At 39.2% G+C, this 25,577-nt stretch overlaps 3 protein-coding genes across 5 annotated transcripts; 1 reads left to right on the top strand and 2 right to left on the bottom strand.

Moving 5' to 3' along the window:
• Window positions 1-1,089: 1,089 nt before the first annotated feature.
• Window positions 1,090-2,487, bottom strand: LOC112147965 (prostate stem cell antigen-like). Its single transcript, XM_024274694.2, has 3 exons — window positions 2,382-2,487; window positions 2,028-2,135; window positions 1,090-1,908 (listed from the first exon to the last, which is right to left on the bottom strand). Exons 1-3 carry the CDS (start codon window positions 2,425-2,427, stop codon window positions 1,754-1,756), a joined length of 309 nt encoding a protein of 102 aa, XP_024130462.1. The 5' UTR covers window positions 2,428-2,487; the 3' UTR covers window positions 1,090-1,753.
• Window positions 2,488-9,892: 7,405 nt separating this feature from the next.
• On the bottom strand, window positions 9,893-19,688 carry LOC112148817 (myogenesis-regulating glycosidase). The gene is made up of 6 exons (XM_024276180.2): window positions 19,519-19,688; window positions 18,399-18,848; window positions 15,328-15,859; window positions 12,395-13,199; window positions 12,192-12,301; window positions 9,893-10,973 (listed from the first exon to the last, which is right to left on the bottom strand). The coding sequence occupies exons 2-6, from the start codon at window positions 18,674-18,676 to the stop codon at window positions 10,614-10,616; spliced, it is 2,085 nt and encodes a 694-aa protein (XP_024131948.1). The 5' UTR covers window positions 18,677-18,848; window positions 19,519-19,688; the 3' UTR covers window positions 9,893-10,613.
• A 159-nt stretch (window positions 19,689-19,847) lies between these two features.
• LOC112148958 (izumo sperm-egg fusion protein 1) lies at window positions 19,848-25,577 on the top strand. 3 transcript variants are annotated; one of them, XM_024276401.2, is made up of 11 exons: window positions 19,862-20,086; window positions 20,725-20,958; window positions 21,050-21,124; window positions 21,259-21,342; window positions 21,444-21,464; window positions 21,542-21,631; window positions 21,796-21,923; window positions 22,126-22,276; window positions 24,442-24,610; window positions 24,911-25,003; window positions 25,267-25,577. In XM_024276401.2, coding segments are annotated over exons 2-11 (1,038 nt in total). In that variant the 5' UTR covers window positions 19,862-20,086; window positions 20,725-20,732; the 3' UTR covers window positions 25,268-25,577. The 3 variants fall into 3 exon arrangements, with proteins under 3 accessions (XP_024132170.1, XP_024132169.1, XP_024132168.1); XM_024276400.2 differs by having other exon boundaries at window positions 19,863-20,086; window positions 20,722-20,958; XM_024276402.2 differs by lacking the exons at window positions 24,442-24,610; window positions 24,911-25,003; window positions 25,267-25,577 and adding an exon at window positions 23,115-23,265 and having other exon boundaries at window positions 19,848-20,086; window positions 20,722-20,958.

The raw sequence follows: 25,577 nt of genomic DNA, 5'->3' as shown, positions 1-25,577 counted from the left end.
AAATGTTTGCTGGGCAGATTTTGTATTTTTTAGCAAATCCATTCAGCAGTTTAAGTAAATTGTGTCACAATTTTCAGGAAAAAACTTCAGCATCTTCAGCATCTTCTTTCAGCAAAAAGCATTCACACTAACATTATCGCAGGTAATGCCACTTTTCTAGTTTTACTTTTCTTAGCAAAAAATTGAATTTCAAGCTTCCACAAGGGTTTCTTTGTTTACTCCAATGTGATGGGTAGATTTGATAAATTTCCATCTATCCATTTTCTTAACCAGCCTTATTCTTTTTGGGGTCACAGGGTTGCCAGAGCCTGTTTCGGCTACTGTTCTGTGACAGAGGTACACCCGGGACAGGTCGTCAATCCAGTACAGGCCACACTATCACTTCCACACTCTCTCACACTAGGGACACTTTAGAAAAGCCAATTAATCAATGATGAAGGCGTGTCTTTGGAGAGTGGGAGGAGGCTGTAGTGTCCTGAGGGGAGAACATAAACTCTTAACTACATCATTTTTACTTTGAAATGCATACACTAGCATTCTACTTGATTTTTAGGACACAATAAATGGTTAAGGTGAAGCTACACTTATATAGCACCTCAGTTAAGGCCCAACGTGCTTTACAGTCCCAAGCCCCATTCACTATGGAAAACACAAGGAGTCAACCTTAACTTTTCAATCCACCCGTCCCCCTATAAACGTCTGCAAACCTTTTGTGGAATATGAAGATTTCAATCAAATTTTTCATCCAGAAAGATGCAGTTTAATTTCACTTATGGTGAGAGCATACTTTCTATTATAGCATAAGGTTTCTCTCATCCCTCTGGTAGAGGAGAATATTTTGACATAAAAGTATGATTTATGGGTTTTTGAAAATGGTGATAAAACATGATGCCAAACCTCTTATAATGGCAAACACATCAGATAGCTTGTACCAGAATTGTCTTATTTTGAAAGCAACAGAAACCCCTGTGATTTTAAAGGCTTATTTGTGCGCAGAGAGTTCAATTTGATATTCAAACTGTGGGTTTCATGCAAAGAAAATGGAAAGTTTGACTTTGATCCTGAAGCAAATAAAGGAAAATGTCTGAGTTTTTTTTTTTTTTTTTTGTCCTCAGGCCTTCGTCTTTTGACCTAAGATACCCATCAGATAAACCTCAGCCGTTAGCTGTTATCAAGCACTTTATTACAACAGTTACACGGTGAACCAAACAAGATAATTGAGTTTTTTGTTTGTAATCTTAGTTCATTTTATCTCTTAGATGAGGATCTTCAGGGACCTGGGCATATACCGGCATAATAACGTGTCAATATAATCGAATGCTTTTGTTTGCAATGGTTGTATTCCTTTTTTTTCCAAGATTCTATCAAATGTATTCACAAAGTCCAACCCAAGACTTTTCAGGGAATGCTTGGTTATTGTTTTGTAAATGTGAAAAATATTATTTTTACTAATGTCGACATTGACTCCATCTCTAATCTTTTACATTTCCTGGAAATCCATACATAACTGTACTTTCAAGTTCATCATCAAAATGCTTCATCCATTCATTTTATAAACCTTTCTAGTCGTGCTCAGAGTCATTGGGTTTCTAGAGTCTACCCATCTACTGTTTTGTGAAGGCGGGGTACACGTTGGACGGTTCAGCAGTCCATTGCAAGGCCACACAGACAACCAAAGCTTCAACAGAAAATGTCTTTATTTCTCTTTTAGTTATTCAATATGTTCCATGAAAAACACTTTTCCTCTCAAATGTTAGTGAAAAAGTAGGAACGTGGCTGAAGTCAGAACCATCAAGATGAAACTGGATCCAGGTTGTGCGCTGCTGTTGCACAGATCCCCTTCACAGCAGGACACGGGACCCCCACACAGTGCACTGGTTTGGCAGCCCTTGGTAACCATGTCAAAACCTGCAAGCAGGGACAAGAATTTTTTAAACAACTTAAAAATGTCAGCGTGTAGTTTTTTTCTCATTTATGTGTGTGCCTAGATTTCTCGGCTCCCTGCGATGAAAGAAATGGTAACTCACTGCCCACTCTGACTGTGTAACAACGGTTGAAAAGGCTGGCACAGGCTTTGGAGTCAGTGCAGGATTTGGGGTCGGCTGCTGTGCATGAGTAGCATCTCAGACCCAGTGCTTCACAAAAAACAGAGAATGTATTTAAAAAAACACACACACACAAACTCAGGCTTACAACTATAACACAACAAGCAAACTTTGATGAAAATGTAAAAAAATAAATAAATAACCAAATGAAGTTTTCAAAAAGGTACATTGTTTTGCTTAATTTACCATTTTAGAATAAAATAACATGCATTCTAAAGTGACTTAAAATTTAAATTTACAACTCTAAAATGTACGTAAAAAAGCACAAAAACTTACCTGCTGACAAAGCTATGAGCAGAATTAAAAGTTTAAAAAGTATCATGTTGAACTTTAAGTTTTTGCAGTCTAAGGAAAAAAATAGCTTGAAGAAACCCCTCCTCTTTGTGGGTAGCGTCTGAGTCTGATTTAGTTCTTGAAATCAGGGCTATTTATTTATTCCACATCTTTGCGCATGCACGTCAAGTGTACGTAGGTGCGTGGTGGGTGTGGTTAGCGAGACTTAATTTGAAAGGGTATTTTTTGATGTGGTTTATGTAGTAAGAAAAGGTGTGTATCTGTGTGTGCTACAATCATTATCTATGAGAGGCCGTAAGGGACTTAATTCATTCTTGCTTTCATACACACTATCAAACTCTTTCACGCACACTATCAAACTCAAACTCTTTCATGCACACTATCAAACTCAAACTCTTTCATGCACTCTGTAATCATTCTTGGCAGCAATATCGGGCACACAACAGCAAAGGCTGTGGGTGACTTGTTGGATGCTTTTGTGGTGGGTGTGGTCCAGCAGTGCAGCAATAGTCATGAGCTCTTAATGAAAACACATAAATGAGGAAATTCCATGCAGCCTGTGAATGCACCTCCTGCTGCACCTGAATGGGAGTTTTAAAACTGCACTAGAAAGTCAGAATTAGATGTTTGATGGATGTTTGTGGTAGCCAAGTCTGGTGGGGGGAGACCCTTAACCCTTGTGCTTTCCCAGGTAGAAATTGCAAAAAAATAAAAATAAAAAAATAATCAGAACTTGTCCTTGAAACGTCACGTGTCAAGGACAAGTTCTGTGCTTAGCAGCTTTTATTATTATTATTTTAGAACATTTTATTTGTTTTCAAATAGTGTTCCCTCGCTATATCAAGGACACCGTAGAAAACACTGAGAAAACCTGTGCTTCCTTTACAGCTAACTGATTCTGCCACATGGAGTGCTAAAACCCCTCCCTCAGGATAAGAAAACGTCCAAACACTTTCAAATTAAGAGCTTCTTCACATTAAGAGCCTTTTCAACAGTGGACCCTAGGAACCTGTAGGAGTTTGTTGGGAGGACCGATCTGCTAAGAATTATGAGTTTAGGGTTCTTCCTGAAGTCCACTGTCATCTGCACAGTCTTTTCTGGGTTCAGCTCTAGATGGTTCTGACTGCACCAGACAGCCAGCCGCTCCACTTCTCCTCTGTATGGGGACTCATCACCATCCCAGATGAGTACGATGACTGTGGTGTCGTCCGCAAACTTCAGAAGCTTCACTGAGGGGGCTCCTGAGGTACAGTCATTGGTGTAGAGCGAGAAGAGCAGTGGGGAAAGAACACACCCCTGGGGGGGCGCCAGTGTTTGGAGTCCGGGTGCTGGATGTGATGTGACCCAGCTTCACCTGCTGCCTCCTGTCAGTCAGGAAGCTGGTGATCCACTGACAGGTGGAGGGAGGCACAGTGAGCTGGGTTAGTTTGAGATGGAGGAGCTCAGGGACGATGGTATTAAAGGCGGAGCTAAAGTCCACACACAGGATCCGTGCACGGGTCCCTGAAGGAGTTTGATAGTGCGCATGAAAGAGTTTGATAGTGTGAATGAAGGAGTTTGATGGTGTGAATGAAAGAGTTTGATGGTGTGCGTGAAAGAGTTTGATAGTGTGAATGAAGGAGTTTGATGGTGTGAATGAAAGAGTTTGATGGTGTGTGTGAAAGAGTTTGATAGTGTACGTGAAAGAGTTTGATGGTGTGCGTGAAAGAGTTTGATAGTGTGAATGAAGGAGTTTGATAGTGTACATGAAAGAGTTTGATAGTGTGCGTGAAAGAGTTTGATAGTGTGAATGAAAGAGTTTGATAGTGTGAATGAAAGAGTTTGATGGTGTGAATGAAAGAGTTTGATGGTGTGAATGAAAGAGTTTGATGGTGTGTGTGAAAGAGTTTGATAGTGTGAATGAAAGAGTTTGATGGTGTGAATGAAAGAGTTTGATGGTGTGAATGAAAGAGTTTGATAGTGTGCGTGAAAGAGTTTGATAGTGTGAATGAAGGAGTTTGATAGTGTGAATGAAGGAGTTTGATGGTGTGCGTGAAAGAGTTTAATAGTGTGAATGAAGGAGTTTGATAGTGTGAATGAAAGAGTTTGATAGTGTGCGTGAAAGAGTTTGATAGTGTGAATGAAAGAGTTTGATAGTGTGAATGAAAGAGTTTGATAGTGTGCGTGAAAGAGTTTGATAGTGTGAATGAAGGAGTTTGATAGTGTGAATGAAGGAGTTTGATGGTGTGAATGAAAGAGTTTGATAGTGTGCGTGAAAGAGTTTGATGGTGTGTGTGAAAGAGTTTGATAGTGTGCATGAAAGCAAGTATGAATTACGTCTCTTACGGCCTCTCATAATTACCCTTAATGTATACGTGAATCTGGTTTTAAACATTTTTTATTTTAAAAATGCTGAATCGAAATTACCCTCAAATGTTTGCTTACCTACTTCATTTTTACTCATTTTAACTTATGACTTTATCCCTCATCCTTTGGTTTCAAGGACAAAATAAAAGTAACAACACATCTTTAATACTGTGAGAATACTTTTCATAGTTACAGGATAATTCCTATTCTAGCTCTTACATCAGAATCCTCTAATACATTTTTCCCTGACTCTTCTTTTTAATCCACCCTTTCCCCCAATAAATATCTTCAAGGCCTTTGTGGGATATGATAATTAGACTAATAACATGTGCTGAAGGAGACAGTTTACTTCTACTTATAGTGAGGACTTCAAATCTTATCATAGCTGAAGACATCTCTCATCCCTCTAGGACAGAGAAGAACAATTCAACAAGTGTGATTTGTACGCTTGTGAAAATGGCATAAAATGATGACCAGCCTCCTACAATGTTGAAGATTTCAGACTGCACTGTCTTATTGAGCAAGCAACAGATCCCTTTGTGACTCTTAGGGCTTATTTGTACACAGAGAGTAGAAATTTCCCTTTTAAACAAATGGGTTTCATGCAAAGAAAATGGAAATTATGGCTGTGATCCTCAAGCAAATGGTGGTGACCTACCAAGAGTATTTTTTCTTAATCCTCTGACCTTAGAAACCTCACCCGTTAGTTGCTACTTAAAGCTTGGATACAACAGTCACAACTTGATTTCCACAATATTGATGGGATGATGGGGAAAAACAAAATAATTAACCTTTTTTTAATTAACATTTTGTCTATAATTTCCATTTAATTATCTTCAGGGTTCCAGGCATCAACTGGCACAAAACACACTAATATACCACTAGTTGGACGCCTTTTATTCTGAATAAAATTTGTAGTATTTGATCCACAAACCTCATGGTGTTTTTTCAAGATTGTCCATAACAATTTTAAATTAAAGGACAAACAATTCCAGAAACCAAAATGTGAACAATTCAGGAAACAATAGTAATTTCCAGAAATCTAAATAAAATGTTAAAAAGTGAAATAAAAATAAGAAATCAAGAAAATGTACAACGCTTCTTCCCATTGTTTTTCAAGCAATCAGCTAAAGTCAGTAGAGTTTGATTAATTATCACAAAAAATGAATGGACCAAATGTGAGATAAGTGTGTTTTATTTTTGGTTGTTTTCCATTTTCTAACCAATGCATTTCATTGTTTCTGTAATGAGTTTGAAATAATTTTGTTTTGTCCTTTATTTTTCAATCTATGCTTGAAATAAACCAATCAATCAAACAACAAAGATGTATTTGGATCTAGTGGTCTTTAAGTCAATGCATCATGGAGTTTAACAGGGAACCCACCCAGTGATTTTTTTACATAACAAATAAGCTCTTTTTTTATCCATTTCTGATTCACATCAATTTCAATAAAGAAATACTCAGAAATGAAATTTGAGCTTAATGTTCTCAATAGAGTTTATTGGAGTGGGCCTTTATGTTTATTCCATCCCTGTCAGGAACTGTTGGTGTGGAACCCAAAATGCAGGAGACTTGACAGAAACATAAACTTTTTAAAATAAATCTGAACATAAACCAGGAAATGAGAAAGCAATAAAAGATAGCAACGTAGATGTGAAAACCTGAGAGGCTACTTACAAACACCAAGGATGATTAACAGAAATCAAAGACAGCTGTGGATGATTGACAACCTAGTGTGACTAACAGGGAAAACTTGAGAACAGAAATTTGTTTTAGCTCTCTTTATTTTAGTTAATAGATTAACGTTTAGTATCTGGTTTTCAGTTTTTCCTTCTAGTCATCTGTGTGTTGTCATCTGCTTTCAATCAGTTTTATTTATGTAGAACTTATTAAAGTGTGTAGCAAAGTTCTGAACAAGTAAGTCAAATATAGATAAAAACACTAAACAATAAAATAAACAATCACAATGAAAGGAAACACGAGGATCCAATAAATCTGCTTAAAGTAAAAAGATGATTTTTTAATTGATTTAAAATCATTGAGGGATCTGGCAGACATCGCAGAAAGGGAGAGAATATTCCAAAATTTCGGAGCTGCAGCTGAAAAGTTCTGTCACTCCTGGTCACAAGCAGAATTTTTGGAACCACTTGGAGATTCTGATCTTCAGAACTCAACAAGGATGATAAAAATGCAAAAGTTGAGAAGTATAAAGTGGTGCCAGACCATTCACACATTTAAAGACCAGAGGTAAGATCTCTGGTAAGATCCAGCTCAGTGGCCTTGTGGACCAGCTCAGTGGCCTTGTGGTAGAGTGTCCGCCCTGAGATTGGAAGGTCGTGGGTTCAAATCCCGGCCGAGTCATACCAAAGACTCTAAAAATGGGACCCAGTGCCTCTCTGCTTGGCACTCAGCACTAAGGAGTTGGACTGGGGGGTTAAACCACCAAATGGTTCCCGAGCGCGGCTGTGTCTGCAGCTCACCGCTCCCCCAGGGGATGGGTCAAATGCGGAGAACAAATTTCACACACCTAGGTGCGTGACAAATAGTGGGACTTTAACTTTAACTTTAAGAACAGTTCTAAAAGACACAGGTAGACAGTAAAATGCTCTCTCTGTCTGGTCCCTGTTAAAAGACGGACGTTAAAAGCTGAATTTTGGACCAGCTGGAGACGACGGAGCAGAGACTGGTCAGAGTTACAATAGTGCAGTATGGAAAAGACAAAGACATGGATCACTATTTCAGAGCTTGATCAGGAATAGATGTACTGGACTACTGCACTGACATGTTTGTCAAATTGAAAATGTCTGTCTAAGATTCCAACAGACAGATTGACAGTTTTTCCAGACACAGCAACCTCTGTTTTGTTTCCAGATTTAGACATAATTATCTGCCCCAGAAGCAGCAGGTAAAGTGAAAATAAAAGAGGGCCTAAACAGAGCCCTGGGGTACACCATGTTTGTTTAGTCCCTCTTGTTACTTGTTTTTATTTATTGAATGTTTAGGTTTCTGTTAAAAAGTCCCACTTTGATCATCGTTTGATTTATTGTAAAACCGTTCCCAGTGATTGTTTAATTATTAAGCCATTTTAAGCCAAAACTGAAAAATTTGTTTAATTTTCTAGGACATAATTTCTGCAGAGCAGCAGTAGTTAATTAGAAATTCACCTCCGAGTTGTAGCCAGAACTGTTGGCAAAGAGTAAACACCCCGTTCCCATCATCCACCTTTTTAACAATTTCCTGTTAGCTTACAGTCTCTCACGACCTCAACCTAACATTACCCGTGCCACAAAAATGGCGATCAACATCAGAGATATCCAGCCATACAGTTCTGATCCAGATCCCAGCTCAGATGAGGAAAACAGAGGCGTACATGGATTTAGTGATCTACAAGTGGATGCATCGGATTAGAGCAGAGCAGGGAGTTTGTGTAGCTTGTAGTAGTAGCTTCTATGTCACACAAACACACTTATTCACAGCGATTTGAATAAAGAAATACTCAGAAATGCAATTTAAGCTTAATTTTACTTTATGTGTCCTCCATGATTAAAAAGATGCCACTAGAACATGTTTAAAACACGATTTTCAATCTGATAGGATCTTTGAGTGAGACGACTAATCTGGCACTACGAGTCCTCAGAAAGGCCGGCTTTTATCCAACTTGGATGTTAGAACCAGTCAAGATGTGTTCTGAAAATTAGACTGTGAGCTGTATTTAGAATTTGTACAAGCAGAAAAAGGACAAAAACTGCAGAGAATAAAAAATAACAACCAATTCTAACTTTCCAACTTCTGTTTTTAGTAAAAATGCAGCTTTGTGGAGCTCTGATATTGTTTCTTTGTCCACAACTGAGAACAGCCTGTTTTTCATCCCACTTAGTAGCCAAACCTTCATTTGAGCTCCATGTAAATCATGGAGGAGATTCTGCCTTTGATCAGAAGTTCTCGCCCTGCTTGCAAATGAGCTGAAGTGTCTTTGGGCAAGGCACTGAACCCCACATGGCTCCAGGTAGCCATAGGTTGGCGCCAGTGTTTGGCAGCATAGCCGTCATTCATTTATGAATGTATGTGTGTGTGTGAATGGAACTGTGACTGTAAAGCATTCTGGGCCTTCTAAAAAGGTAGTAAAGCACTACACACGTTTACGTCATTTACCATCTTTTCTGATAGGTGCAGCAGATGCTTTTAAATTACAATGTCCACAATTAAGTCTTAATTTTACAGCATTAAATTTCCAAAATATGCAAAGAAAATATTAAATATATTCATTATTGAAGCAAAAATGACTACAGAAAAGAAAAAGCTTGCACTTTGGACACAATTGATGCTTTATTATTCTAATATTATCTAAAAAAAAAAAAAGTTTGACTAATGTTTCTTTATTTTTAAACTCATTTTGAAAAGCGTGACTTGTAATGTTTAAGTTGTGCTTTAATTTACCTTTACAATCAAGAAATCAACACGGTTCCATATTTGAATAAACAAGGTGTAGCTAGAGTGACGCATGCAGAGTTCCCGTAACGCATCACCTATTGTTCATTGTTCAAGTAACATTTACAAAAAAGGGGAATAAATCAGGAGAATGAAATATTCACTCTTTGTTATATTATAAAAGACAAATTCTGTCTCTTCCTGCTGCTATTTTTCTTGTGCATCTTTTTTTCTGTTGCAATTAAATAAATCACAACAATAAAACCAACAAACAAATGGTCAAAGTATGTTTGTGCATCTATGCAAACTGTTAAAAATGTGTTAATTACTGTGATGCTTGAACTGCATAAATAAGACAATTAGAAAGACTTTTATTTATGGACGAAGTCAAGAATTCACCAATTAATTGAAAAATTCTCTCTAAGTTTAACCTCACAAATACTTTTAAAATATTATATCTTATATTACTTTTGTAGCCTTACTTATATTTATTTGCGTTTATTTTAAAAATATTTTTGCAAAACTTTTATGACAAGAAACCAGAAAAGTTTTCATAAAAAAAGGAGAATTTCTTGTTTTATGGAAACGCTGATCTGGCAAGCGGCTTTAGCTGCAAATGAAAGCATTTATCGATCTACATTCAGAATAGGGTTCAGAGATGCTCCGTTTTATTTACAAATATGTTAAAAACAGTCATTTTATCAAACGATAACCAGCCTTGTGCTTCATTCTGCTTTATTCTCATGTCAGCAGTCACAGTGCAGGAACATTCAAACTCATGCGTTCTGTAAATCATAACAGGAAGGGAAGTTTAAACTCATTAAATGCACACTTCTGTGTTCATTCAATACAACTCAGCAGTGGAGGGAACACTGGTTCATGGTGTCACAGAATTAAACTATAGCGGTTATATACATATTTACTTGTGCATCAAAAATAATTTAAATATTTCTGTTTCTGCCCTGAGCAATGCATTTTATCTTCAGCAGATGACAGACAGTTTACTTTGGCACTGACAGTAAGATGGCACAGCAGGTGATGTCCAAACATCCGTGCATTATTGTTTTGATTACACGAAAATTCTAGCATTAGTAAAGTGCAGCCGACTGTTACATTCCTTCCATGGGTTTGTCAGCTCAGTGCAGAAAATGGAGAAGCAGCAGACAGAATGATGCTGATGTTCGGGGCAGAATCTGTGCATATTTATTACTGGAGAGTCCCTAACCCCATCAGATTATAGGATTAACGTTATGGCACAGACATGTAATCCACCGACACTGGCAGAATAATTACTTCCTGCTCACAGAACACCTAAAACTACAGAATTAAGGTGCCTCCTTAGAAGGAAGATAGCCGTGGTGATACAATCAGGGATCGGTTTTCCTTTTGGCTCTGAAAGGCACACGAGGATGAGGATTATTGTACGGATGTAAAAGCAATTAGGTCTCGACAGAAGGGACCCATGTGAAGTAAGCGATTTCATCCAGGTCCACGGAGTAATCGGTGAGGTACAGAGGAGTTTTGTCAAAATGTTCCCCCTTGTAGCTTCTCCATTGTCCTGCAGGGAGATAGATGTCCCTCTCTTGTTTTCCTGGTTCCAACACAGGAGCCACCATCAGGTCATCGCCGATCAGGAACTGAGAGTCGATCTTATAGGCCGCCTCGTCATCGTTAGCGATCCACCACAGCGGCCGTACGATTGGGTCTCCGGTTTTAAGGACTTCATCTGCGAGTTCTATGACCCTCGGGGTCACCAGAGTTTCATGAAGTTCCGTGAACTTCCGGGCGATTTCCACCACCTGCAGATGAAGGAAGACACATGCTGAGTTAGCACATTCACATCAACTATCACTAAAATCAGCAGGTAATGAAAGTCATGCATTTCTGTTATGAAAACTCCATCTAACACGGGAGTAAATATTAAATGTTTGTCTTTACTGCCCCCTGGTGGAAATGGTAACAAATGCACGATATCTGTTCATCCTCAATAGCAAGACTTTCTTTAAAGCTTAAAAGTTCTTCAAATTTTTCTGTCATTCACACAAAAATTTTTATTCAAATCACTTCTGTAAAAAAAAATGTTTGTGAAAGAAGTAAGTTACATTTAAAGTTAAAGATTTGAAGCCCCACGCCGATCATCTTTTGATCTATTGTAAAAGTGTTTCCACTGGTCAAACTTAAGATTATGTTGGTTTTTTTTTTTACCCAAAATAAATATATTAAAAAACACCTGTGTCATTTTCTACAAAATAGTTTCTGCAGTGCAGAAGGAGTTTATTAGAAATTTTCCTCTGAGTTGTGGGAGGGACTGTTGGCATGGAGTAAGCCACTGCACATTCCCATCATCCCTAGGTTTACACTTTCTACCGCTAGCTTACAATCCCAACCTAATATTAGCGGCGCAACAAAAATAGTGAGCAATATAGGAGATATCCAGTTGTACAGTTTTGAACCAGAAGCCGGAAAATGAAGACATTAATGGAACATGAACATGTTATTGATTGTGAGGAAACAAGTTGAGAAGACAACAGACGTCCTGTGTAAAGACAACAGACGTCCTGTGTAAAGATTTTATATTTGAATGACCCACTCCGATCATCTTTGGATCTATTTTTAAGAGAAGGACCAGGTTGCAGGCAAGATGGCGCCCAAACACAACATTAAACTCATCATTAGTCGAAAGTGGAAATGTCGCAACTCTAACCGGAAGCTGAATTTGCGTATCTATACTAGAAGATTCGTAACCCTAACCCTTACTTTACTCTAACCTTAACTGAAACTGGTTCCATCATCAGAAAAATGCCATTTTAAAACAATAAAAACACAATTTTCATCAGAGTGGGTCTTTAAGGAGGTTGGCAAACCGCAGAAGTGGCTCCATTTCAGATTTGGAAATTTCAAAAATGTTTACAAAGGTAATATAAAACAATAAAATCATCCAAGAGGTATTTTCTTTATATTTTTTTTCTTTTCCAAACTTCTATCTGTAAAACAGAGATAACATTTACAGAACCCACCTCTTTGTCGTAGGCCCACGGAGGAATAGAGAACTGCATGACGGGTAAAAAAGCCGACAGCTCCAACCACCTGATGTAAAGCTCTTTGTCTGGGAGAGCATCTTTTCCCTCTAAAGTAATGCAGATATGTTGGAAAACAGACATCAGATTAACATGTATCTTAAAAAGCACACATTTTCTGAGTACGTTTTAGCTCGCCCTACCTGCAGTGCGGTTGGGATATGCATTCCCACCTATCATATCAGGTAAGACAAACTGGTAGCCCAGAATACTGATGGTAAGAACGGTGGGGATGATGGACTTGAGCCCGAGCTCATAACCCCACACTGAGTCCCTGTCAATGATCCTGTAGAAGCAAGAGACGTTTTGAGTCTGGTACCCCACCCGCAGCTCAGCCCGGTCGCTGAACGGCAGCGCCATCTCGGCATAGTGCCGGGTGAAGGAGGAGGGGTCGGACAGCGGCATCAGGGTGCTAAAATGTGGCGGGAGGTAGCTCGTCTCTCCGGCATCAAACTTAAAGGAAGCCACTTGGTAGCGATCTTTCAGCGTGCTCAGGTGTGAGGAAAACCACTCTCTGGCTTCTGGGTTGGTGAAGTCCAAGATGCCTCCCACTCCGTTCCACCAGCGAACCAGAGCGGGCAGCTCGCCACTGGGCTCCCGAACAAACAGGCCTTTCTCCACCGCCACGCCAAAATTGATGGAGTCGTAGTTGATGAACGGATGCGTCCACAGCGTCACTTTAAACTTCTTCTTTCTGAGTTTCTCGAACATGTCGCTGGCATTTGGGAACTTCTGCGGGTCAAAGTCAAACTCCCCGTAGTCTGAGGTGTAGCGGTCGTCCAGCTCCAGATGGGAGCAGTTGAAGCCGTGCGTGGTGATGTCACTAGCATAGCGAAGCAGCTTCTCCTGACTCACAGCCGTCTTGTAGAGAGCCCATGTGGACCACACTGGCTTTGCAAAAACCTCAGAAGAAGGGACTTTGATGGGCTTAGGGAAGTACCGCCGAACCTGTGTGACACAAAAACAGAACCCAGTGAGAAACACTACAACCTCTTTGAGTAGAATTACGTTTAAGGGATCGCTCAGAATGTGGGTAAAAAAACAACTCAGAAGCTGAGTCGGTCCAGATATAGAAGATGGGGTTTGCTTGTTATCAGGCCGCACAAGAAATCATAAATTTACCATTGTTGCAATATCAGCCTGTGTGATACGCGTATCACAAGAGACGGCATAAAAACTGCAATGAATGGTTACCTTAAATCTTTACACAGACGTTGAAACAAAATCATAGCAGCTTGAAGTATTTCAAAAATAAAATAAATCCCGTTACACATTTGACCAATTGGATTAACCATCATCAGGTCGTTGACCAATCAATGGAGCCCTTTTATGTTAAATTCTTAGGTCATTTGGAATTTGATGTTATGGTGACTTTCATTCATTAAAATTCATTATTTAGTTGTTTTTAGTTTTGCTATCATGTCAAGTCATATCATCATCGCAAAATTATATCGCAAGTTTTTCTCACATCGTACAGCCGGAGACTTGTTTATTTTAACCTGCAAACATAAGTAATGCAATATAATGTGCATAAATATCAGGAATGGGGATGATGGACTCAAATGCAGGGGGACAAGTTTCTGACAAGAACTAATTCTTTAATAAATATGTACGTTTAAAACCTAACAAAAGCTTCTAAATGTAAACATGAGAACCTAAGGAACAAAAGAGAAAGCTAAAAATGATAAAAATCAAGCACTTAAATATGGCAAATGAAAATGCGCTTTAGCCTTAGTCACATGCTACTGTACAGGGATAGAACCATACATGTTCTCTTAGAAAGTGATAGACATCAGCGGCTGCATCTTAAAGGGAAGTGTGTCTTGCAGTTCCTTTGAGGATTAAACGGCAACATCAAGATACGTCGACTGTCGTGTATGTGGTGTTTCGTGAAGTATCCATAAGGAAAATGTAAGTTGCATCGTCTTATGACATTTGGATGATGGAACAGAGCCCTTACTTCACACTCTAGTCGTTACTAAGGTGCGATGACTGGTCCCCATATTGACTCCATGAGAATGTTACATGCACGAGTGTGCACAAGATGCACAAGTGCCTATAGGATGCCTGCAGGATTGTAGAACTACACATTTATTGTCTAATTTCCTCCTTTCTAACAGTCAGGCAAAGAGCGTGCAAGAAATGCATACTTAAGGCTCACTTGCACGATTTTTTGAATGAAAAATCAGTACCTCACCTACTTCACCTGTAATTTTACATGTTGTGTAAGTGTTCCCTACACCGTGTGGTCTGTAGCATGCCCGTAGAAAAAATGTGTACAAACATTTTCCCTCAACAGACTGACTAATTCCTCTACGATCTGTATATTTCGTACAGGTTTGTCATTTTTTTGCCCACACACAGCCCAAACCCACCCGAATGGGCAGTCAATACAATAATCTAAATCTCTCAAATCTTTACCATTTAAAACTGCATTGAAACAATCTGCGCTGTTGCTGTAAGTATGATTCTGATTCTGCATCACAGCTGCTTCTAGTTTCCCTGAAACCCATGACCTTCATGAACTCAGTTCAGTGTAACAACAGAAAACAGAAGAACACATTTAACCTGTTTTTTGAAATGTCAAACCTTCCTGTTTACAATTATTCATGATTCACAAATTTTTAACAAGCTTAAATTAATCTGTTGGATTGAGTTTGCAGACGTAACTCTTCTCACGCTTCCTTTTAGGCTAACTAGAGTTTCTCATCATATAAATCTACTGCAAGTCTCCCCTTATATTTTTTTCTTGTATTTTTTTAAACTGAAGAATCTTTCCTCCTTGGTTTCAGTCAGCTGATACCTCAAAGTGCTCTGATGTTTAATCAGCATTAAGGCTCGTTTTCAAACCTTAACCTCCGAACACTTCAGCTAATTAAAAAGTGTGCCAAATGGCTAAATATGTACGAGTATTAAAAAAAAGGAGGATCTGGAAAATGATTTTCCATGACAGTTTGAATATGTGTGTTTTACTGCTGTTTCATTTACTAAACTTAAAAAAAGAGAGAGACACCAGTTAGCTTGGGAAGTTCCACCACCATCATAGGTGTTGCTAAAGATCCATGACGACACTCACCATGTATTTGTGGATGGAGGCAACGTTGGCCCCCACACAAACTCTGTAGCTGAGCTCAGGAAAGACCCTCTGTCCTGCTGCTGGTCTGAAGGGGGAGTTCTGGTACCGCGCCTCAAACCTGAGTGTTCTGTCCTTCTCTGACCAACCCAAATGAAACGGTACTGAATCGTTGATCTTGATGGCGGTTGCGTTCGACGACAGCCAGTACCGCTCAAGGATTCCCCCAAAAGCTTTTCTGTTGGAGTAGACGTCACTGGTGACGAAGGGCTGCGGGTCCTGTTCCCCTTGGATCTTGATGGGCCAGTGCTGCTCGGCCGTCTCTGCCCCTCCGTACCAATGGGAACCATTGTACGCCATGGCATGTTCAATTGAGTGATTATTTTGCAGCTCCTCCCAGCGAACCCGGTAACACATCACGGTGTCTTTTGATCGCACCGTCTGGATAAAGAAGTTCAGCTTTCCGGAGTATGAGCGAGTGCAGCTGAGAACGTTTCCCTCCTTCGAGCAGGAGTCCAGATCCAGACTGTCAGACCTGGAAGAAAGAGTGGAAAGTGAGGACCAAGCTCAACCCACAGGAAGTTGAAGTACTATTTGCTGTCATACGTGTAGGTGTGTGAAATTCGTTCTCTGCATTTGACCGGAACCCTTTGGGCCTCGTTTCCACTGAGCGGTACAATACGGTACAGTCTGGTTTAGCATGGTCCAGGCAATTCAGGTGAGCATTTCACTTAAAGATGGACCGTCAGAGGAAAGCAGACTGATTGTGTAGCTCTGCTTCATAGTGCAACTATAACAAAAGAGAAGCTATTAACTGCTACAACAATGAGGTCATCCAGCAGCTCCACTTAGGACTTGGTACTTAGTTTACACAAAGCATTTAATGTAGTTTGAAAGAAGACTGTGAGAAGCGAACTGCAATACTGTGAGGATTGTTTTTTGTCAGTTATGTTATGGTTTTTGGTCATGGTGCAGTGGTAGGGCGGTCGACTCCTGATCAGAAGTGAGCGGGTTCGACTCCCACCTTGCCCGCCCATGTGTCAAAGTGTCCTTGGGCAAGACACTGAACCCCGAATTGCCTCTGGTGGGAGGTTGGCGCCAGTGTTCGGCAGCGGAGCCACCACCAGTGTGTGAATGTGTGTGTGAATGGGTGAATGGGTCTGTGACTGTGAAGCGCTTTGGGCCCTCGAAGGAGGGTAGAAAGCGCTATACAAGTATACGTCATTTACCATTTTACCATTTACCTCCAAAGGAACGTCTCACTAAAGGATGACAATATAATGTTTTACAGCCTCTTCAAACGAAAACAAAAGATCGATACTTGGTGAGAACCCATCGAGAATCAATCACAGGACTCGTGATATAACATAATATTGATATTTTGGCACACCCCTAGTTATAAATGGGTTCATTTTACAATCGAAACGTTCAAAATACCAGACCACTCAGTGGAAACGAGGCTTTTGATATGAATCAACCGAGGATTTGAAGTCACGACTTTCCATTCTGAGGGCAGACACTCCACCTCAAGGCCACTGAGCTGAAGCCAGAGTCAATTATTCAGCCTTTCTAACAATGGAAACTCATTTACAACAAAGAACCTTTCAGCCTCCATCAGGGATGTAATTTTCTGCTCAAGCACAGACTAGTTCTGTCTGTTAGAGCTGTGTGGGTCATGACTGAATCTGTCTCCCCTTAGGGTGCAAGCACGTGTCTGTCTCATCTGGTTTTCCATCAGCAAATTACAGACAGGCGTCTATTTATGTGGGTCAGCACACAAAGAGGAACAGCTGTGCTGAAAAACTAAAGTTACTTCAGTGCAGTTGCCTTGAACAAAGACCTTTGTTTTCATAGCAGCAAATGCTGATTCTTAATCTGGATTACAGGAGTTAATACAGTTCTAAGCCCTATTTAGTGTTGTAATTTGCTTGAAAGTACATATCAGGTCTTTATAACTGCAGTAAAAAAATTTAATCTTTGGCTATTTTGTAAATTGTAGGATCTCCAAGCATAAAAAGGTTGAAATAAATATTTTTACACTGTAGCAGCTGGAAGGAAAAAACTCATAATAATTAGTTGGTTAGCATTTTTACTTGTTTCCATGTGTTTTTATGTAAAGTTTTCAAACTTGAGATCTAGCTGGAACTGATCTAATAATAAACAAGTGTCAATGAGCACCTGACGTGTTACCAAAACTTCTGACACAGGAAGTTTCTAAATCAATGACACAAGTAAGGAGGAAGTTATACTTTGAATATTAGAAAAAGAACAAAAGGAAAGAAAAATCACCAAGATTCCTGCATGTTTGATCGTTTTGAGGAATAAAAGTTTTGCATTTAGAGTCTGGAAAAAACATGAAAACGAACAAAAGACTTCCCTGTACACATATTTTAAAAAATATAATTAATTTACAGATTTTCTTAACTAATCTATAAGGAAACAGTTCAGAGTATAGATTTGAATACTATATTTTTCAGTTTTTTTACATAGTTTGACTGTGTTGTGTTCACACTTAACACTAACAAATTTACAGGGCCCGCCCCTCTTTCGCCGTGCGCGAATTCTTGACGCTGATGCTGCCCACTGCCTTAACCAGAGAGGGGAAAAATAAAAACAAAAATAAAATTATAGTTTTTTTTATTATTATTGTCTTGATGAAAATAAGAAAAATATCAGTTCAGGAGACCCGAGCGGCTCTCTGTCGGCCAGCATATCGATCGAGCTCCGCTAGCTCCCGGGAAGCTAGCTGGCTACAGCCAGAGAGCTGCCGCGGGTGTGAAAGGTACTTCAGTACTTTTTTACTGTGGGAGTGAGGTTTAAGAAAGGGATACAGACTGTCACCTAATTTTTGGATGTCAATCTCAAAGCCAGATTGGGGGGGAAAAAAAGCAGGTGTCTATGATATTGTTCAGGGGCCGGGCCAAATGTGGAATGAAATGTGGAAGCGGGCCGTAGTTTGGGGGTCCCTGCTCTAGAGTGTCTTATAGTCTGAAAAATACAGTACTTGATCTTATTTCTCATCAGACAAAAATGTGTTAACAACAATGACAACTTCTCCCCCTCAGCGAACCCACCTGAAGGTCATGGTGAAGATGACAGTCCCTCCCTGGTCGTGTATGACGAACCCGTCTTTCCTCAGGTCGAGTGACTCGTTCTTCAGCAGCTGTGCTTTGCGGAGAGACATAGAGTAGTAGCACCAGGCGATCACAGCAGCTAGGACCAGCACACAGCCCAGAATACCAGATGTGACTAACGGACGACTTTCACTGGAACGCTTTTTCTTAAACGGCGAGCCATGGGATCCTTCGGTCAAAGCCTGCTCCACAGGAGTGCCGGGAACGATCTGATACATTCTGAGGATTTGAAGGGGAGTCTGGGGAGTTTTTGGCAGAGGTGGAGAAGAGCGCTTGCTGCTGGAGCCTAGACAAAAAGGAATAAATCCATACTCTGGCAGCAGTATGGAAGGAAGCAGCGTCTACCTGCAGATCTTTAACATGTTGTCCTGTTAAAGGACAAGGCCCGACCTGTGAGAGGAAACAAATTTATTGATATTAGTGTTTTTATTACTATTATTATTTTATGGTCTATTTGCTTCATGCACAAGAATAAGATGGGTCACCTTTTGCACTACAGGTTCATTGTTTTCAGAGGTAAACATAGTTATTTTAGGGTTTTTTCATTGCCCACTATGAGATTTTCATTGCCCACTATGAGATACTCTAGGAAGAAAAATTACTTTTAACTGAGTGGAAGTATTTTTTATCTTCACCCTGCAGAGCACCGCAGTAAACCTATTCAGAAAGGTGTGGTGTGTGTCAGTGTTTGTCAGCACAGAGTTCAAACACACAGCCACACCTTTTGTGCATATTTGAAAATAACTCTACCATATTCATCTTTATAACAAGAACACGAGCTGGATATTGTGATATATTACTGTGACAAACATGCCACATGAAAGTAAAACGTGTAAAGTTTACACATCACCACATTTTCCAGCACTAGTGCAGCGACACCAGCTGTTTGTCACCGTGGAAAACTGGGTTGGGGTTCAACAAACCCTTCACAACCGTGTAATGACGGTCAGGCAAGTCACGTTCACCGTAAACAAACGCTTTTTTTCGATCTCTCAAAAGATTATAATTACCAGGGGGTTATTTTATGTCTTAATTGAGAACAAAAAGAATATCTGAGTACCTTATTTTTCCGTCGCTGAGGTCAATTGTGTGACAGTGCACCACACAGCTGCGAGTGCGACTTTCCACTGCGCAGCCGCGGAAAGTTTTACGACCGAACCGGGTTTGTCCATTTTACCCCAGCAAGGGTTTCTGGGAAATGTAGTTAGTTTGTTGTTTCCCCAAAATTTTAAGATATATTTCACACTAATTGCAAAAAAAATCAGCAAATGTTAGATATAGGCTCTTTTTAAAATTAAGAATGACATTTTTGTATTTTTTTGATTTCGTCATAAAAAGGCTAAATCTATTAAAAAACGTTTTTTTGTTTTATATTGTTTGTTTTTTGCTGTGGAAAAAGTTGTCAATGGAAACAACACCAGTATCAAAAGGTTACAAATGCCTTCCTTTTAGTATACATTTAAAACTATTTTGAAAATGGCAACTGCTAGTCTGTAAACTAGTATCAATTCAAAACTCTGAATTATTTTCTCTCTTTTTTAATTTATTTTATTTTATGTATTTATTTTAACCAGCATATCATGAGGTGTGTGTTGTGATAAATGAATCTATCACAGGAGTGAACAAAGGTAAGAACAAGTAGAGCTTTGAAATTATGTGTTCCACCACTGGGTGACAGCAACAAGCTAACTTGCATGTAGACTATACAATCCCTTACCAAAAATAAGTATATGTTTTAAAGTATACTTAAGCATAGAAACGTATATTTTCCAAAATTTACCAAGTACACTTAAGAAGTATACTGGCAGTTTACTAGCAAACATGCTTCTTGGGACTAAAGTGACCCATTTTTAGTTTATAAAAGTATATTTAGTAGTATACTTTAAGTAAACTTTCTGTTATACTACTAGTTTACTGGCAATACACTTTAAGTTTATGGAAGTACACTTTGAAGTATATCAAATGTAGCTTTTAACGTTTGCTTTTAGTTTAAACTTCTACTGATTAGTGTATTAAAAAATGTAAAATGCTGGAATGATACATCTACTCCACTTTTAATGCTGTGTAAGAAAATGTTCAAGGACAGTGATAAATATATATTTAAATGTAGCTAAGTACTGTGTAATGCAAGTAAGATGAACTATGAACTTGTAAAGCTCATCTCTAATAAATACCTAAAAAGTAAACTAAAAACTTTTCTATCGGTATTAGTAGCAATACTCTGTATCTTATTAGTTAGGACTTAAACAGCTTTTCAACCCAGAAGGAGTCAACATGGCTGCAGACAGCAGAGGAGAGAGGCTGCTGATGCTGGTCTACCTGCTCTGCTGCGTCCCTGCAGCTGATACCTGTCTGCAATGTGAGCGCATCATCAGGGTCCTTCATGAAGACCTCATCCTCTCGGCTCCAGCAGTAAAATATCAAGTAGAGCTGACAATGATTTGCGACCAAGCCTATGAGAACTACAAGCTAACAAGTCGTCAGAGAAAAGGTGTCATTGGTATGATCAGGGGGAACTTTTTTATTATTATTATTTTTAAATATTTTTACTGTTTCATAATATTTTACAACTAAAATGTTTATTTCCTTAGATCCCACAACTTTCTACAGAGTCAGAACTGAGTACCAAAGTGAATTTAATCGCTTCTGGAACATGAATAAAAGTGGTAAGAATGTATACTTCTTGTTGCGTTGTAATTATTAGTTTTCTCCAAAATATAAACAACAACATCAGTGCAACATTTACATGAACTATACAAACTGAAGTATAAAAAATTAACAAATCATGTCGTTTTTGTAGGGTCGATAACTTCTAAAACCATTCAGATCTTGGAGAAAGGCAATAGGATCTTGGAGAAACACTTGGACACGTTCATCCGTGATGGTAACATGAGTCACAGTGCATGCTCAGTTCAATATAAAGCAGATATTTTTTTTTTTGTTGGTCAATGTGGTGCGTTTGTTTCACATCCTTCTCTTTCCTAGGACTCTGCCCCAACAAGTGTGGTAAGTTCATTCAGTTTAGTGTGTTCAAACACTGCAGATTATGTGGGTGCATGTTTACTTGTGTGTTTGCTTTTTAGGATTTCTCAAAAGAAGATTAATTGACTGCCTTACCTGCAAATTCAAGACGTACATCTGCCCCTCTCCATCCGGTCAGCCCAACTGTGGTGGTGAGTTTTAGTATGACCTGCTTTTCTGAACATATCACACGTGAAGAAAAGCATTCCGCAGCATGCTGCATGTTCATGTGCACGTTTAATGAAAAAAAAGATTACTTGAGTAATCCAAATGCAAAGGCAAGACCACTTGATTCTTAATCTCGTCTGTTTTCCAGAAAACCCAGTGCAAGCAGAAGAAGGAGGCCAGGTGGTGTTCAGCTGTTACCAACCATGGCATTATCTTATTTCAGGAAAACCAGAATACTACTACTCCTGGGCCCCGGTACTCCCAGGAACCAAAAAAGTATTACTCATATAGAAAAGCATAAATGTCACAAATTGATCTATTGTAGCAGAAGCAAATCACTTTTTACCTTGTTTGTATGACCTTGAAACCCAAATGACATCACTTCCCATTTTTAGCTGCACAGTACCACACCCATCATGTATTTTTAGCCTTCACACCCACTCATCTGTTCTTGTCTCTTCCCAAATTCTATAACCAGCTAAATGAAAGTGACTTTGTGCCCTTGGTGGTGACGCATGACTCCTCCGTGGTCTTAAATCAGCTGCAACTGGATGAACAGGGAACCTATCGCTGCTCCCTGCAGGAGGAAAACAGGACCATCTTTTACCAAGTTACCTTCCTCCTTACAGGTACAACCACCATTCAGAGATGTCTGCCAACCCCATTCAGAACAAGAACACACGCAGCCCTCCCCAGACCCCCCACATAATCTGTACCAGATGACCTTTAGCACAAATAATCTATTTACTTTGATCATTCAGGAGAAAGCGTTGCTACTTTTGAAGTTTTTCAAAAAGCCAAATTTAGAGTAATCATAAAGGAATGAATCCAGTTGAACTGGTTCTGAGCAGGAGCAATGTTTGTTTCTCATGTTATGCTGTAGGCATAACATGAGAAGACTTGATTCTATACTAACTGGCCACTATATTAGACACACCTGTCCAACTGCTTGATCAGATGGCAGCAATTCAGTCCATTTAGGCATGTAGACATGCTCAAGATGATCTGCTGCAATTCAAACTTTATTTTTATTTATGTATTTATTCATTAGAGACCATTTATATGAACGGACATCTATTCAGAATCATTAATGTAAATGTACCAGATTATAGCAACCATGCTAATTTACAACTGTAGTCCCTTGGCAGGTACACAGAGAAATCAAGAGAGGACAGGGCAATAAATCTTACACACATACACAGACACATCCTTTGAAAGCACAAGACAGTAAAGTACATCACAAGACAATATAATCGTAAAAGGTTAAGATAAGTGTATAAAATCACAATAGAAGCACATCACAGGACAGCGGAATAATAAATAGTTAAAATTAGCATAAAATCACAAGAAAGACACCACAGAACAGCGCAACAGTAAAAGCCGAAGAGTCAATGATTACATAGATTGTTTTCAAGAATTGCTTAAGGCGAATTTTGAATGTTTTTAAGGTGGAACATTCTCTTACAGGGAGTGGAAGACTGTTCCAGATTTTATTGAGCATCAGAATGGGGAAACAATGGAGATCAAAGTGAATTTGATGGTTGTTGGTGGTTTGTGTATTTCTCTAAAAATACACAAAATGTTTCATATTGGATTGAACTGGATTAAAATTTTATTATTAAAGTTACATAAAGACAATTTTTTTGTGGAATTTTCTCCTACAACCATCACTGGAGTTCAGAGAGAATGGTCAGAAAAAGAGAAAATGTCCAGTGAGCCGCAGTTCTGTAGGTGGAAATACCTTGTTGATGCCAGTGCCAGAGGTCAGAGGAGAATCACCAGACGGGTTCCAGCGGATAGAAAGGAACTCAATGAACCAATGGTTACAATCGAGGTCCTTTCAGCTAAGAACAGGAAACTGAGCCACAATTCACAAAGACTCACCAAAATTGGACAATAGAAAATTGGAAAAACATTGTCTTCAACATTTGATGGGTCAGAATTTGGTGGCAACAACATGAAAGCATGGGCCCATGTCTTCTACCAATGGTTCAGACAGGTAGTGGTGGTTTAATGGTATGTGGGATATTTTCTTGGTCCAATTTGGACCCCTTAGAACCAATTGACCATGGATACAACGCCACAGCCTATCTGAGTATTGTTGCTGACCATATCTATCCCTTGATGACTACTCATCATCTGATGGCTACTTTCAGCAGAATACACCATGTCATAAAGCTGGAATCAGACTGGTTTCTTGAACATGACAATGAGTTCAGAAGACCTCCACAGTCACCAGATCTCAACACACCTTTAGGATGTGGTGGAACGGGAGATCGGTATCATGGATGTTCAGGCAGCAAACGTGTGATGCTGTCACGTCATTATGGACCAAACCCTCTGAGGAATGTTTCCAGTACCTTGTTGAATCTATGCCACCAAGGATTAAAACAGTTCTGAAGACAGATGGTAGTCAAACCCGGTTTCTAGCAAGGTTTGCCTAATAAAGTGGCCGATGAATGTACGATATATTAAGTTTGAAGACATTTTCTTTTCAAAGATATGTTTTTGTGGACACATTACTGTAAAAAAAAATAATATAGAAACAATATTTATAGTTAAATGTGAGGGTAACTCCACCAAAGAAATATTTTTAAATTGTTTCTCTAAAAAGGATATTTCTGCCTTTTTCATGTTTTATTTTGACACATCCTCATCTGTTTTTACACTCTATACAAAGGTCAAATGTTTTATTAAATTCAGGAACAATCAACTTATTTCACGCTGAAGACTATAAAACCGTACTATTCATTTAAACCGTTATTTGTCAGTGAATCTCCCTTCTTCTCTACAGTCACTCCTTTGCCTTGCCAGACTCTCAGATCTTTTGTCACCCTGCCCTCGCTACCGTATGGAGACAGCGACTCACCCCTCCAGCCCACAGAGGCCCGGCTGGTACCAGTCATTGCCATGGCTGCTGCTCTGAGTCTGATCGTGAGCGTAGGCCTCACAGTTGCTCTGGGGTAAGACTGAGTGGGCGTAGGGGAAAAAAAAGTGGGGTGTGATGTCTACAGGAAGGCTGGAGGTGTAAGAAGTGATGCAGAGCAGACAGACGTAATGACGCAAGACAGTGAACCATTGCGTGATTATATATTTATTTATTAGACTGGATGAATGCAAGTTAATTCCATCAATTTCAAGGAAGAAGTCAGTTGTGTAAAACATTAGCAATTGTTTAAGACTATTTAGATTCATGCATACAGAAAGGCAAACAATAGTTGTATTATTTTAATTGTATTTTGTGTGGTTTTTTTTTTATCTAGATTGATAAGGACCCAGAAGAGAGAAGCCAACAACCTAAGACGGAGATGGAGGAACGTGACAGAAGATACAGAGAATAACGCATTACAACTGTGGTAATAATAAAAAGTATTCTCTAATGACTATAAAAGTTTTTTCACATCAGGTTGTACATTTTGCTCTGTGGTTAAATGAGCTTCCCTGCACGAGACGATGTGACTTCTCGGAATTAAAAGGAAGTGAACCCTTTCACATAGGTTAATTAGAATTCGAGAGATCAAAATGTTTTGAACTGCAAGCGGGACTAAAACATTCCCTTTAAGAAAAATAACCTGTAATCCACCTGAAACACACCCATGTTCTGTCTGCTTCTGAACAGAGACGTGTTCCGCCTGAATGAAGTGATGCCGCTGTCACATGGCTGATTAGGAGAGGATTCAGGGAGAGGGTAAATCTCATAGATTAGTGTTTTTCAGAGATTTATAACCCCAGCCATCAAATTAATCCTGGATTATCCGCCCCTATTGGGAGGGAGAGGGAGAAAAGCAAACAGCAGATGTTTTAATCAAAGTTTTTGCTGATGTTTACTCGCTCATACTTGTTCTTATAGCTCTGAAGTCAGTACTCTTATTCTACATTTTGATGACACAAGTTGTTAAAAAAAATACAAAAAGTACCAAATGATTCTAA

The sequence above is a fragment of the Oryzias melastigma genome, linkage group LG9 (genome assembly GCF_002922805.2).
Source record: "Oryzias melastigma strain HK-1 linkage group LG9, ASM292280v2, whole genome shotgun sequence".
Lineage (NCBI taxonomy): Eukaryota > Metazoa > Chordata > Actinopteri > Beloniformes > Adrianichthyidae > Oryzias > Oryzias melastigma.
The sequence above is the reverse complement of the archived record's forward strand: the minus strand, read 5'-3'. Positions and strand labels throughout refer to the sequence as shown.